At 32.7% G+C, this 16,334-nt stretch overlaps 1 protein-coding gene across 4 annotated transcripts in view; it reads right to left on the reverse strand.

The window, feature by feature from the left end:
- Positions 1-16,334, reverse strand: part of SAMSN1 (SAM domain, SH3 domain and nuclear localization signals 1) — a 151,939-nt gene that overhangs the window by 17,384 nt on the left and 118,221 nt on the right. For all 4 annotated transcript variants that reach the window (XM_057696114.1, XM_057696113.1, XM_057696111.1 and 1 more), the window contains 3 exons: positions 9,958-10,029; positions 5,749-5,898; positions 1,223-1,349 (listed from right to left, as the gene is read on the reverse strand). In XM_057696114.1, the coding sequence (XP_057552097.1) occupies positions 1,223-1,349; positions 5,749-5,898; positions 9,958-10,029 (349 nt within the window). The remainder of the gene's footprint in view (positions 1-1,222; positions 1,350-5,748; positions 5,899-9,957; positions 10,030-16,334) is intronic.

Consider the following 16,334-nt stretch of genomic DNA (forward strand, 5'->3'; position numbering starts at 1 on the left):
ACATTTGGCATCAGAATTTTGAATTTTAAAACTTGGAGCAGAAATGAATACTAATGAAATCTGAATTTCACACATGCAAAAATATCTCCCTCAAATGTTTCTGTATTAGCTTTTTCTTCACAAAATAGCTGTTCTACAGCCAATAGGAAAGTAGGAATAAAATTCAGGATATTTGTAGTATCTGGTCTTTGTGATCCTTCTTCAGATAACGGAAGCAGTTGATTTTAAATGAAATGGAAAATAAACTTTGCAAAAAATATTTTAAAGCCCTGAAAAGATTAGAGGGATGTATAACAATGTATATATAAAAAAGTTATAAGGCACCCTGTAGTATCAGTAGTTTCATTCAAATACTGTAGCAGGACATGTGACTGAAGCCTGAGTGACTTCTTTGTTAGAAACGATGTTTTTAGAAAATTCTTATTGAACTCATACTGATTCCTTTTTGTCACCTAATTGGTGATATTCCTACTACTTAGTATTTACATACTACTTCACTCTCTACTCACTAATGCTGGATAGAGACCTAAAAAGTAAACATTAGAATTGATGCAAATATCCTGCTCTTTTCAGAATACTTCAGGAAAAAGAGGGAAAGGAAAAGAAGGAAAAAATGAAAGAGGGCAGGACAGGGAAGGAATAAAGAAAAAATGAAAAAAATGAAAGAAAACAAAAGAAAGAAGGAAAGAAAGGAAGAAAGAAAGAAAGAAAGAAAAAGAAAGAAGGAAAGAAAGAAAAGAGGAGGGAGGAGGTAGGGAGAGAGGGAAGGAAGAAAGGAAGGCTGAGAAAAAGAAAGGAAGAAGTAAGTGAGGGGAGGGAGAAAGGGAAGGAAAAAGAACAGGATTTTAGTTTTTTGAATACTTCAAGCCATTTAAAATATTTGGATTGAAGATAATGCCAGTTCTCCCCAGCACACTTTATGGTAGGAATTCTGACTTAATCGCACAATATGATCTTTTTGAGGCATATCCCCAAGATCCCTGCTGAACACAGTGCTAAAAGTTTCAAAATAGTCCGTAATTCTAATATATTATGTGTTATTTTAAATAACAGCAACTCTATAGAGTCAACACATCCTACATTTTCACTATTTCTCTCATCCAGTAGTTGGAACCTTGGTGCTATTTTGACAAACAAGCCCAAGAGAAATAAATGTGTTGTTTTTAGTTAACTTAACCCAGATCTCCCATTGAGACTCTTGTCACTTATTCTATAGCCTTACTTGATGAGCTCTGCCCACTGTAGAGACTGTCCATGGAGTCACTGGCTTTGAGGGAGCTCTTCTCTGTATGGGTTCCAATCATGGGATCACTGTTCCGATATGAGAAGGCATCCTCTCCTTCCTCATCCTTCAGAAAATCATATCAGAGGTTAAGTGCAAAGTACTGATTTCCTTGGAGACTTTCACTGTGTGCATTGTTTTAATAAACAAGACATATTCTAGCAATAAAATACTTAGGAATACATCAGCATAAAATATGAGTGTCATTAATCTTTAGCTCAATTTCTAGCATAACATTATATGGTATAGTGGGGAAAATTCTATAGATGAAACAACCCACATTTTGGAATTTAACTGAAATCACAAAGTTTATTTTTGTAATTAGGATGAATATTGTATCCAAACTATTTAATCAGAAATGTTAGACTTATTAACATCTGTGCTTTATCTGTTAAAGCACTTTTATTTGTTCATGTTGTCCTTATCATCTGTTTACCACCATTACTAATCCTTTGAGATCTGATATTACAAGTTTAAACTCTGCATAGTTGCTTCATGTTAGTTATTTGCACCCTACCAGATCAGTAGATATGAATAAAACATGCACACTTTGCAATTCTAAAGCAAAGCTTATCTAAGAAGCTTTACAAATCTCATACAGTGCTTGCCACCTAGTCAAGTGAAAAGCAAATTTTGCATAAAATTAGGAAAGACAGACAATTTCAAAAGAAATTACATCTACTTGAAAACATCGCAAATGTTTTCCATATTTAGATAGTTTCAACAAAACCTATGAATTTCTTAATATTCATAAAATACAATTCAATATTCCTCATTTCTGTGCATTTCTAAACATTGATAAAACTTCAGAATATACATATGACATATGCTCAGTTTGATTCTCTGCTTTTAGCCATTCTTTTATTCATTTGTTCAGTCATTCAACACAAGCTTGTAGAACACCTTCCAAGTACCTGGCATTGTTTTGGGAACTGGGGATATCACGGTAAACAAGATAAAGGGTCCTGTCTTTTTTTTCGTTTTTTCAATGTCCTGTCTTTGATGAGGTACATTTTAGTTTATTAGGCTGTGTGTGTGTGTGTGTGTGTGTGTGTGGAGAGGTTTGTGTAAACAAAGTGAGTAAGACAATTTCAGAGAATGATAAGGGCTATGAAGAAAATAATACTGGGTGAGGTGAGAGGATTAGCTATTCAGATTAAGGTTGGAGGAAGGTTGACTGATTTAGAGGGAGTAGCCTCCAAAGACCTCCTCCATAAGACAGTAGAGTCTCTGAATTCTTGACCTGATTAATAAGAAGATGTGACTTATATGAAGCTTTGGAGATAGTTTTCCAAGCAAAAGAAAGAGCAAGAACAAAATAACTAAACTCAGAATTAGCTTGGGTTATGCAGAGGAAAACAACAAGGCCAGGGTAGCTGGAGCTGAGTGAGAGTAAGGAGAGAATCAGAATATGAGCTCAGAGAAGTAAACTGGAGCCAGATCAGGAAGGGCTTTATGGACCACCTGTAGTAACCATGGAAATGTGCACTCAGACCTCTTTCTGTGAGACCCTTCTTTACTGGCAGCCCCAACTACTGGCCTTCTACATCTGTCACTGTGTTTGCAAGGAAGCCATGTTCCAATGACTGAAACAGTGTGGCTACCATTTGAGCCCATTCTGGTGGGATGTGGGGCTTCTCTAATGGAAACTTTTGGTTCAAGGACTTCCCATCAATCTGGCCAAAGCTTTCTTAGAACAGTGTTGAAGTCTGAGACTTGAAGGATTCTCCTTCTTTCTTCCTCTCCTTTTACAGGTGTCAGACTTGGACAGTAGTCTGAAGGATTTCCCTGCTCATTTTTTCTTTCTCTTCTTTATCCTTCACAGGCATTTTCTCCAGTAAGTCTTTGGTGTGTCTATTCCCTTCTTGGGGGTCTACTTCTCAGAGGACTGGCATGAACACATCATAGTAAGGGAATGCATTTTGGTACTATAGAATTTTTTTTTTAAAGGTACTATAGAATTTTAACCAAGGAAGTGATGTGTTCTGAATTTGACTTTTTAAAGATCTTTCTGGCTTTCATGTGGAGAATGGCTTTTATGGAGGAAAGAGTGGAAGAAAGGAAATCAATTAGGTAATCTAGGCAAGAAAGTTTGTTTACTTAATCTAAAGCATGAGTAATTTACATGGAGAAGTTAAGGGTTTTAGATATACTTTGGAGTTAGAACCAAGAGGATATGCTGATGGACTGGTGTGAAAAGTGAGAGAAAGAAGGAATTTTGAGTGATTTGTAGGCTTTCTTCTTTCTCTCTCTCTCCCACTTCCTTTCTTTCTGGCATCTACAGTTACAACAGTGCTGTCTACTTCTACTTGGAAGACTGGACAAGAAACAAACTTTTTTGTAGAGCTTAGAGAATCAATAATTAAGTTTTAGATATATTAGATTCTAGATATCTATTTTGCATCTAAGTGGTAATATCAAATAAGCAATTGGTTGTATAACAGATAAGTAAAGAGATCATAGCTAGAGATGCAATTGTGAAAAACAAAGTCATGAGACAAGATGAGATCACTTAGGAGAGAGACTAAACTGAGTAGAACATCTAGGAACAAGCCTCAGGAAGACTCAATATTTAGAAGGATAGGAAAGAAAGTAGAGCAAAGATAGGGAACTTTGAGAAAGAAGGAAATCCAGAAGAATGCTCAAAGAAACGAAGAAAACAGAATGTTTCATATGTAATGAAATCATCAATTGCATCAAATACAGCTGAAAAATTATGTAAGAAGAAAGAAAAGTGACCATTCACTTTGGCAACACAGAGGTTAATATTGATTATGACAACTGTTTTAATGGAGTACTGAGGACAGAAGTCCTATTGAAGTGTGTTAAAAAGAGAATAGGTATAAGACATATAAGTCAATGAAATAGAATTCAGAGTCCATAAATAAATCCATATATTTATGATCCATATATTTTGACCATGTATTTATGATCAATTGATTTTTCAACAAGGATGCCAGGAAAATACAATGGAGAAATAATTGTCTTTTCCAAGAACAAGGACGCAGATGCAGAGAATGGACTGGAGAACTCGAGGTTTGGGGGGCAGGGGGTGAAGGGGAAGCTGAGATGAAGTGAGAGAGTAGCATAGACATATATATACTACCAACTGTAAAACAGATAGCCAGTGGGAAGTTGCTGTATAACAGTGGGAGTTCAACTCGAGGATGGATGATGCCTTAGAGGACTGGGACAGGGAGGGTGGGGGGGAGTCGAGGGAGGGAGGGAATACGGGGATATGTGTATAAAAACAGATGATTGAACTTGGTGTAACCCCCCCCCAAAAAAAACTTATTGTGCAAGTTAACATAAATTAAAGAATATGGATTTAAAATTTAACAAAAAAAATTGTCTTTTCAACAAGTAGTGCTGGAACAACTTAATATCCACATTCAAACGAATGGAGTTGGATTCCTACCACACACCATGTAGAAAAATTAATGGATTATACACCAAAATTTAAGAGCTACAACTATAAAACTCTTGGAAGAAAACACAGGAGTAAATCTTTGTAACCCTAGATTAAACAATGGTTTCTTAAATACAATTCTAAAAGTAAAAGTGATGAAAGAAAAAATAAATTCGACTGCATCAAAATTATGACCATTTGTGCTGTAAATGATAATATCCAGAAAGTGAAAATACAATCCATGAATGGGAGAAAATATGTCATATTGCAAATCATTTATCTCATAAAGGATCTGTATCTATAACATATTTTTTAAAAAAACTTAACAACAATAAAAAGACAACCCAATTAAAAAGCAGGTAAAAGATTTGAATAAACATCTTTTGAAAGGAGATATGCAAATAGCCTTAGCACATGAAAAGATTCTTAACATCATTAGTCATCAGGGAAGTGCAAATCAAAACTGTAATGAGAATCTACTTCACACACATTATGATGGCTAGCATCAAAAAGACAGACAATAGCAAGTGTTGGCAAGCATGTGGGGGAATTGGAACTCTCACACATTGCTAGTTGGAATGTAAGATGATGCAACTGCTTTGGGAAATAGTTTGCCAGTTTCTCAAAGTATCAGACAGAGCCACCATATAGCCAAGAGAAATGAAAAGAATATTTCCACGTAAAAACTTAAACACAGATATTCATAGCAACATGATTTAAAATAACCACAATGTGGAAACAGCCCAAATGTTCATCAACTGATGAAAGGATGAATGAAATGAGGCTTATCTGTAAAATGGAATATCATTTGGTAAGGAAAAGAACTCTTTATTACAACATAAATGACATATGTTTTTCACATGCCACATGTGTGATCTTTCTAAGCCTCAGTTTCCTCTATTAGAATGTGAGTAATAATGCTTTCTTCCACCCAACTTCTGGGCACAATTGTTGAGGGAGATAATATATTGAAGTTCTTCATAAACTACCAAGTATTTCTAAACTACTAAGAAAAAAACTAATAGAAAAATACGAGTAATTAACAGAGGACACTTACCTTTTCTTCAGAAAGGGCTTTGATGTACTTTTTACCCACTTTTTTCTTCATTGTCCAGGAAATAGCTCTCATTTTTTTACCTAGACTTCTTCCATCATGTGAAGTTTTGTTTTGTTCTCCACTTTCATTTATTGGTTCCCCTTCATGTACCTAGTTAGAAGTGTTTACAAAAGACAAAATAATAAAGCAATCAAAAACATCATTGATCTGAAAACATTGTTAGAGAGAAAATTCCAGATTTGTGGACTTCCTATATATTCTGTGCAGCAGCCTCCAAAATTCCAAACAATCTGAACATAATACATATTTTTTAAATTGTGTAGGCCTGGTTAACTGTATGACAGACTCAGAAAGTAAAACCTGTGATGTTGAAGACGAGCTTCACATCTGAAATTATTGAGAGAATTTTAGCTACATTTTAATAGCTGTGTAGTAGAATCACTTTAGTCCTTTCTGTTTTTGAGATGGACAAAATAGAATTAAATGCCAGGCATAATGAGTGATTATGTCTATTTAGATGAGAGTTATTTTATTGGAGGCTTTAGAAAGGCTATAGCATCTATCCATGCTGAACGGGCACTAAAATACGTTCTTGCTTCTTATAAATTGAAATGGTCATGGTAATTTTTTAAGTTTTGGAGTTAATTAAATCCACAGAGAAAGTGCAGTTTTTTCATCTTACAGGTGATGAATACATGCACAATTCCAACATTCTCAAGCAATATTAATAATGAACTGGTTCCAGCCATTAGTACAGAGATCTTTATGTATTTCACACACTAATCAAATCTCTATTTAGACTGCTTCTGATTTATGCTTATTAAGAATCTTGTTAAACCAATGACTTCTCATCTAACGCAATAAAGTTCACAGCCCACAAGTCTCTATAACAACATAATGTGATAAAATATAATTATTATAATAAAATATATATTACATTATATAGAGAGTATATGAAATAAAAATATATTCACCACCTCACCTCTTGCCACTTCTCAGATTTCTGTTGTTCACTGTACCAATGGCTCTCAAAATGTGGTCCCAAAACCAGCAGCATCAGAATCACTTGGGGACAATTTGTATTTTAACATACTCTTAAAGTGACTCTGATACACGCTAACATTTGAAAACAACTATAATTGAGTACTGCCACACTAGTCACCTTGCTGTTTCTCTCATGTTTCCATCAATGTTTGTACTTGCTTTTGCCATTGGCCTCCCCTAGATATCCACAAATGTCTTCATTCATTTGGGTTTCCACTCACATGCCAAGTGATAGGAGAGAAATTTTCTGACTTATCACCCTATTTGAAATAACCCACACTTGTCCACACTTCCTGTATATTTACCATGATTTATTCTTCTAAGCACTTAACAGTACCCAATAATATACTCATTTTACTTTACTGCTTGCACTCCCACTATGATGTATGCTCCGTGAGACTGGAGACTTTATCTGTTTTATTCATTCTGAGTGTCTAGCATTTTTCCAAGAATATAACTGACCCTCAATATTTTTTGAATAAGCAGGATTTCTCATTTAGAACTTTGGCATTTTTTTTCTTGGAGGACATATTTGGGTTACATATCCTTAGTATCCCAGATTTGCAAGAAAGGACCCTTGAAGGTCATCTAATTTAGCACTGCCCACCATTCCCAATAGGTAGATAGCTAGTCATTCCCTGAATATCAAAAATCATGGGAAACTTCTCTTTAGTGAACTTGAATATTTTAATATGAAGGTTTAACCACATAGTTAACATCATTATTAATCAGTATTATGTTTTGCTTCATATCTTACCCCAAATTGCCTATGATAAATATGAATGGACAGCCAATTTAAGCCCTCATTGCACTTTATTAATTTCTACATTCAAGGTTATAGAGGCAAAGATTCTTTGCTTAATTCAAAAGCCCTGAATAAAATATAACTTGGAACCACATTACAGTTTTAGAGTTAGGCTTTTTCTTCTCTCTTTTCTCTACTTAAACTTTCTCTAAAAATTCATTGTAAAATTACATTGTAAAATTACAAACAAAAATAAATAAGAAGGTATATTAATTCATTACTACTTGTGTTAACTTACCATTGCCTAAGTTTTTTAAAAAAAGTACTATAATTATTTTTAATTTCAGGTTTTTCTATCATTCTTTACAAAAGTTTTAAAGAAACTATCTCAGCATATTTTTAATTTCAACATTTTTCTATGCTGTTCTCTTTCATAGCCTAAATCACAGTTTAATTTAGATTTTTTTTATGGGTTTTGTTGTTGTTTTAAAGTCTGTCTTCCCCTAGACTCTAGGCTTCATGAAGTAAGGATTTTCACCTGTATTGTAACAGTACTTTCTGAGTTACAGAGTAGATGCTCAGCACACATTTATTGAATGAATGAATGATGGTTTGCTAAAAAGTGTGCAAACTACTTTATCAGGTTCACTAAGTTCTTTCACAAATTGCTAGGTCACCATTACTAATTAATGAAATTGAATGAGCCTGAGCAACTTTTATAGGTTAACTCTAGGATTATAAACTCAATAACAGTAAATATACCTATGTACGATTTTGGAAAGTTGAAGGTTTATACAATATGGGAGTTTGAGACTGACATGTACACATGGCTATACTTAAAATAGATAACAAACATGGACCTACTGTATAGCACAGGGAAATCTGCTCAGTACTCTGTAATAACCTAAATGGGAAAAGAATCTGAAAAAGAATAGGTACTTGTATATGTATAACTGAATCTCTTTGTTGTACACCTGAAACTGACACAATATTGTAAATCAACTGTTCTCCAAAATAAAATAAAAATTAAAAAAATCAACAAGAAATCCCTCATGATAAAAAAAATTATATAGGACATCTCACTATTTGTATATACATACTGTATTGTATCATTTACAATTACATAAATTTTGATAGACCATATAGCTATATACAAGTTTATCTATGTATATCCATGTATGTATACAAGTTTATCCATAAGTTTATATATACATAAATATAGAGGTGAATGAAAGGGGATATATGTAATATATGTATAAAAGGGGATATGTTATACACACATGCATATGTTTGTACTAATGGAGTTATTTATAAAGTGATAATACATATTTTCTTTCTATTTTTATTGTCTAGAATATCCATTGCTGAAATAAACACATTTAAAGATATTATTGGTAGGTGGATATAGGAATCTGAAAGATATTCTGAGAAATTAGATATGATGAAAGGAATTCTTTATTAAAAAACAAAAAATAAAGATGAAATATCCAGAATGAATAATTAAGAAGTGCATAAGATCTAAAACCTATTGATCTAAAACAGATCTATCACATGAATAGATAAATCAGGTTCAATGATAAGCATATATTTTCACTTTTCTCAATATATATCCCTCCTTTCTACTATTTTATTAGTTGTTTTAACTTTCATTAATCACTTATCACAGTTGGTCCATGGTTTATGAGAGAGTATAACAAATAGCAAACTTTGGACATGATGTTGCATCCTGCCTTTGTCATTCATGACCTGTATAATTCAGAAGTAATTTTATTCAAACATATTTCTTCAATGATAAAATAAAAATAATAGTTCCTATTTACAGATAGGTAGAGTGTTTAGCGCTATGCTTACTTCCTGGTAAGTGCTTAATTAAATGTAGCGGTGATGATGATGTAAATAATTTTATGGGAAGCTTTTCTTACGCTACATTTAAAGTGTTCACGGTTTGCAAAATGTGTATGGAATGGTCCCCACTGAGACATTTCAATGTGTACAGAGTGTGAGAGTGCAAATGAGCAGCCTATACTCTCCTTAACTAATTTCCAGTTAAGCCATTTAAACATTTCCTAAATTAAAGCAATTACAACTTACATAAAATTTAACTTATATATTGTCTTATAGTGGAAATGCTCAGAAAATTTGGGATCGTCTGCATTACTTTAAACTGTAAATCTCTTCTTAAGTTGATGTTCTGCCTTCCCAAACATCTGTTAGGCTTCTTAGATATCTTTTTACTCTTAATGCCCACTATGGTACTAGATACTAAATAATTGTTTGTTCATTTATCACAAAAATGTATGCAAGGTTATGATTTTAAATACACTTCTTTTTCTTACTGTAATTTGCAAAAATTATATAGGCGTCAAAATTTTTTATAATATGTTTGTATAACACTCATAAAAATGGAATAGAACACTAACCTCGGTTGAATCATCTGGTTTTGAAACAGAATTATTCCGAAAACGATCAAAATTCCCGAAACTGCTGCTGCGCTATAAAATAGGAAACAAAAGGGAAAGGAAATTTAGGATTTGTGGCTTTCACTGATACAACTGCTAAATATATTAAATTATGGTTCAATAAGCATCAGTCTCTTGCAAATACAAGATTAAAAAATCTCTATGGAATATATAAAGGCACTGAAGGTGTAACTATTATTAACATTGTAATAGTTACAGTTCATAAAATGTCTTCATATGTTTATGTTATAGTGTTAAGCACCTTGGAGAAAATCTGTTAAATTATTTTTAATTTATAGTGTTACTTTTGCTCTTGAGAATGGCATGTATTACTAAACAACCAACCAATAAAAAAACTACAAAACAGACAAAAACAAGCATTAGAGTAGATCCACCATTGTGCCTCAAAAAGACCATATTTGTCAAAAAAACAAAAATGAACACAAATGCATTTCCTGGCTAACTCTTGATAATTTGAAACTCTCTGCTAGATGTCAGAAAAAGAAGGCATATACACAGACCAATTAATAAATTGAAAGGAGCATTTAGGCATGCCCAGTTTAAGGTTGGAAGTAAAACTGAACTTTTCCACATTTAACATGGAATTACAATGAGACCTCTGGGTCAATTTCATTCACTCATTTTGAGAGAAAGCTCAATATGTTAATAGAAGACTTGTTCTCTTGGATACTTTATGCCTACAAGGCTAAATTTTTATTCTTATGTAACTTATTCTAGGCAGGTAATTATAAGCAATTTCTGATATACTGCAAAGTAAATGATTCTCCTAAATACACTTTCAAAAATCTTTAGAGTCATTGAGTCAAAAAATTGATATTTTCTCACTATTAAATTTTATACATTGTTTGGGATGGTGGATATCAGACGATATAGAGAACATGTTCTATCTTAAGAACTTTATCCCGTTTTAAGCTTATATTTTCAAAATAAGCTGGTGGTATTGAAAAATAACCTGGTAATTTGAAAAGTTAAAAATGGGAGTCAGTAATCTATAAAGCTTTGTATTGTCCTTTAAAAGTCGCAGACCATTTTAGTTCAAGTTGGCTTCAAAGGCTCTTAGTCCTTACAAGCACTCTTATTCTAATGTCTCCCTAGCAGCTATCTTTAAAACTCCTTGTTTCCCTTTTAAATGAGTTGAAATAAAAAGATCCTGCCATGTGACAAGGGGTTAGCTTGATAGACAGTGTGATACAGAAAGTCGCCCCAAGGATGATGGTTGTGTTAGACACAATTAACGCCTTTTGCTGACTTGCTACTCCTGCTGAAGAAGCCCTTCAGCTTGTGGGAAGAGGAAAGAAAAAGAAGGACTGAAACTGAGAACCACTATGGAAAATACAGTCTTCTCATGCAGGGCTTACTAACCTAGAGTGATTTCCCAGAGCATTAATCGCTTCAACTTGCCTAGTAGGCACTTCTGCCAAATCATCATTGCCCAGAAATCACAAAAGGGTATTGAGTGTATTTATTCTTGTCCCGCTTATAAATAGTCTGAACACTGGGAAATCTGTTACTCTTTTATATACTTGAAACATTCTTATGGCCTATTGGAACCTGTGACTAGGGAAATTTTGTAGTCTACAACCAGCCTATGCCCTGCCTACTAAATATTAATGAGGGTTACAGCAGGATATCCACCACTGGATAATGGGTCGTGTTGCCCATGAGGGCACAGAATAGGCTCACTTCAGCATTTCTCTACACTATCTTCTGCCATTAAGTAATCAATAGTCACCACCTTTTAAAATTAATTCTCCTTACATTATATCAATAAAGAGAATTGGATTAAAGAGTAGTGGTTTTCAGGACTATTACTTTGGGTTTTGTCAGTCATCTCATTACGAATCGCTCAGCAGCTTTAAGCCAGAGGAGTAAAATATCAATCCATGTTAAGACACCCTTAAGAAGCAAATCTAAGAATTTAAAATAACGTTTTTAAAATTTCACTATTCTCTAGTCAGATTTCTGGGATGGTGACTTTCTGGGATGGTTTCATAACGTATAAGCTATGGCTTATGATGAAAAAGGACTAATGTCTACTATGAGGTATGGACAATGAACAAATGTGTAATTTCTAATCCTGTTAAATTTCTAATGAACAGATGAATCGTGGAGGTAAGCTGGTTTCATAGATGATAGTCCTTTATAAATGAGTGCATTTCAATATTGATAATTTTGCATTGTATAATTGTAATGGATTAGATTTAGCAAATATTATTTTGTGACAGAGCTCTCATCAAGATAGAGCTATTATATAAACAAATAGCTATCAACAAAAGAGTAACAAATAAAAATGCAATTTATATTTTAGATGATTCTTTGTTTATGTTAACATTAGATTATATTTAGTCTTTAACTATAAATCTATACAGTGTTTCCTTATGCAATCAGATATGTTTGCACACCTGTGAAAGGTAATTTGGAAAAACTAGCAAAATTACATGTATTTGCCCTTTGACCCAGAAATTTCATTTCTAGACATCTATGTCAGAGATACATTTGAATATAAACTGATTTACACATCCACAATCAATGTAAATCTTTTATATTATTGAAAAGATATAAACCCTGATGTTCATCAAGAGAAGACTGAATGATAAATTCAAACAACAGAAATACATGCATCTGAAAAAAACCTGAAATATAACTCTTTATCTGCTATGGAATGATCTCCAGGATATAGTGTATGTGAAAAAAGACAAGTGGAGAAAAGTGTACATAATAGATTGCCTTTTACCTAAGGGTGGAAATACGTATGTGTCTCAATACAGGCAAAAATAAATTTTCCTTCTTAGAGAAATGGGGTAAAATAAGCAAAGAGAAATGGACAGAAGAAAAAACAGACTTCCCTGAATATGCCTTGTTTTATAGATTTGACTTTAAAACCATGTAACTTTAAAAAATATTTATAAACAAAATTAAATAAAATAAAAGCAATCCCTAACAATTCCAAATAAAAATAAGGAATCTAATTTCATATTGAATTGGTGGCTTAGAGAGAGGGATTATTTTAAGCATAAAAAATGACAGTAATTTGATGGTTTAAAGGACCAAAAAAAAAAAAAAGATAAATTTTACCTGTTTTCCAGTCCCATTTACAATTGTATCCAAAAAAAAGTACCTAGGAATAAATCTAATTAAGGAGGTAAAAGACATGTATTGATACTCAGAAAACTATGTCACTCATGAAAGAAATTGAAGATGACACTAACAAATAGAAAGATATACTGTGCTCATGCATTGGAAGATTTAATATTGTAAAAATGACCATATTACTTAAGGTAATCTATGGATTCAGTGCAATCCCTATTAAAACACCAAAGGCATTTCTCACAGAACTGTATGAATTCACAAGTAATTCTAAAATTTGTATAGAAACACAAAAGACCTTGAATACCCAAAGCAATCTTGAGAAAGAAGAACAAAGCTGGTGTTACCACATTTGCTGATTTGAAACTATATTACACAGCTACAGTAATCAAAACAGTATGATACTGACCCAAAAACAAACACATAGATTAATGGAATAGAATAGAGAGCCCAGAAATATACCACACTTATATGGTCAATCTACAGCAAAGGAGGCAAGAATATAAATGGAGAAAAGACAGTTTCTTCAAAAAATGGTGTTGGAAAACTGGCAAGCTACATGCAAAAGAATCAAACTGGATTATTTTCTCACACCACATAAGAAAATGAACTCCAAATGGATTAAAGACCTAAATGTAAGTCCTGAAACCATAAAACTCCTAGATGAAATCACAGACAGTACATTCTTTGACATTGATCTTAGCAATATATCTTTTGGATAAATCTTTTCATGCAAAGGAAACAAAACAAAAATAAATAAATGGGACTACATCAATCTAAAAAGCTTTTGCACAGCAAAGGGAATTATCAACAAAACAAAAAGGCTGTCTACTGAATAGAAGATATTTGCAAATGGTGTATCCAAAAAATGATTAATATTGGAAATATAAAGAACTCATACAACTCACCATCAAAAAAAAAAAAAAAAAAACAAAACCAAAAAACAACAAAACAAAACAAACAAAAAATCCCCAACAACCCAATCAAAAAATGGGCAGAGGACCTGAGTAGACATTTTTCCAAAGAAGACATACAGATGGCCAACAGGTACATGAAAAGATGCTCAACATCACTAATCATCAGGGAAATGCAAATCAAAACCACAATGAGATATCACTTCATACCTGTCAGATGACTATTACCAAAAGACAGCAAATAATAAGTGTTGGCAAGGATGGGGAGAAAGGGAACCCTTATGCACTCTTGGTGGGAATGTAAACTGGTGTAGCCACAATGGAGAATAGTATGGAGGTTCTACAAAAAATTTAAAAATAACACTACCATACAATCCAGCAATTTCAATCCTGGGTATTAATCCAAAGAAAACAAAAACACTAATTCAGAAAGATATATGCACTCCTTTGTTCAGTGCAGCATTATTTACAAGAACCAAGATATGGAAGCAACCTAAGTGCACATCCATAGATGAATGGATAAAGAAAATGTGGTATTTTTCTCTAATATCTATATGAGATGATGAATGTTCACTAAAACTTATTGTGATAATCATTTCATGAGGAATGTAAGTCAGATCATTATGCTGTGCACCTTAAACTTATACAGTACTGTATGCCAATTATATCTCAATAAAACTGGAAGGAAAACAATTTTTAATTTTAACCTACTCTCAGTATTCCCAACATTGTTAATGATGATATATACAAATGCATATGTTGAGGGACAATGAAAATAAGTAATGATGTTAATGACATTTGAAATCAAAATTCTCAATCTATATTCTCAAATTTTTCATCTTGTCATACCATAGAGTAGGTAAGCTTTCAAAGACTACTGGGGCCATGCCAAAACAACACAAGGGCCATATTAAAAAGATTGTCACTGGGGTAAACTGTATCCAAATATGGGACAATTTTAGTATTAGTAAGAATAATAACTGAGCTATATTGAAATACATCTAATATATCAAAATTTATGAGTTCATAATGATACTCAAAATAAAAAAATCAGTTGTTACCTTTGGAAATGTTACAGCCATATTATGAAAATTGGCAAATAAAGGGAAAAACAGACACTATCCATCTTTCTTGTATGAAACATATTTTAGAGCAACTAAATACTTAATATGGGGAAATTTTTTCTTTCCATGTATATATGTGTGTATATTCTATCTAATCAATTAAATGATGAAATTATAAAAGTACCATTGTGTAAGTCCCTACTGCAATAATGGATCTAGGCAACGATCATCAGTGGTTACTAAAATCACAAAAAGAATGAAACAGAATATGTGCTTCATAATGGAAGCACCTAATGTCACCAATGAAATATTCTTTAAAAAAAAAAATAGTGCAGTCGCACCAAGCTTTTGTATCTTACTAACAAATTACAAAAAATACAGATACAGAGGAGCATGTTAAATGACATCGAAAAGATGAAGTCAATCAGAAAAGTTTAGACAATGAGAAAATTCACAGGACAAATAACCAGGTTTCTTCAACTAATCAATAGAGAGAAATAAAAGAGGAGAGGGAAAGTATAAAATTAAGAATCTTTAAGAGTTGTATCAGCTAAATACTGTAAAATCCATGGATCTTATTTAGATATAGATCAAATAAACCACTGTAGTAAAACACATCCAGGAGACAACTGAGGAAATTTTTTAAATAAGTAGTTGTATGATGATATTGAGAAAGTATTGTTATTTTTCATTTGTAACTCAAAATAATCTAGTGAGGGCAGGAAATATGTGGGCATAAAGAAGAGACATGACTTATTTAATGATTAACTGGGTGGTGGATATATGGGGTAGATTGTACTACATTCTACATTTACATATGCTTGAAATTTTCCATAATAAAATATTGGGTTAAAAAAAGAACCAAACATACCTATATAAAAGCTAAAAAAATAATTTACAGGTGTTAATAAGGTGTGGGGCTGGGGGGAGCATATGGGAAAACCTTCCTCTCAATTTTGCTATGAATTTAAAACTGCTCTTAAAAAATAGTCTTAAAAAAAAAGTTAATGGTCGCATAACTTCCTAAGGAACTAATTTTAAAAGATATCATTAACATTGCTTAGGTCATGGTTGTGTAGAGGTATGACCGTATTTAAGGAGAAAATAAAGTTTTGCTTTCTAAATTTATTTCAGTACAACTAACATTCCGATATAAATATATGTTACTGGATTACCTTTTAAAGACTATCTGATTATGTAGCAGATTACCTTCTTCCATATAGTCTACTTGGCTTCCACAAAAATAGGGCTG

Source organism: Hippopotamus amphibius, chromosome 10 (genome assembly GCF_030028045.1).
Source record: "Hippopotamus amphibius kiboko isolate mHipAmp2 chromosome 10, mHipAmp2.hap2, whole genome shotgun sequence".
NCBI classification, from domain to species: Eukaryota; Metazoa; Chordata; class Mammalia; order Artiodactyla; family Hippopotamidae; genus Hippopotamus; species Hippopotamus amphibius.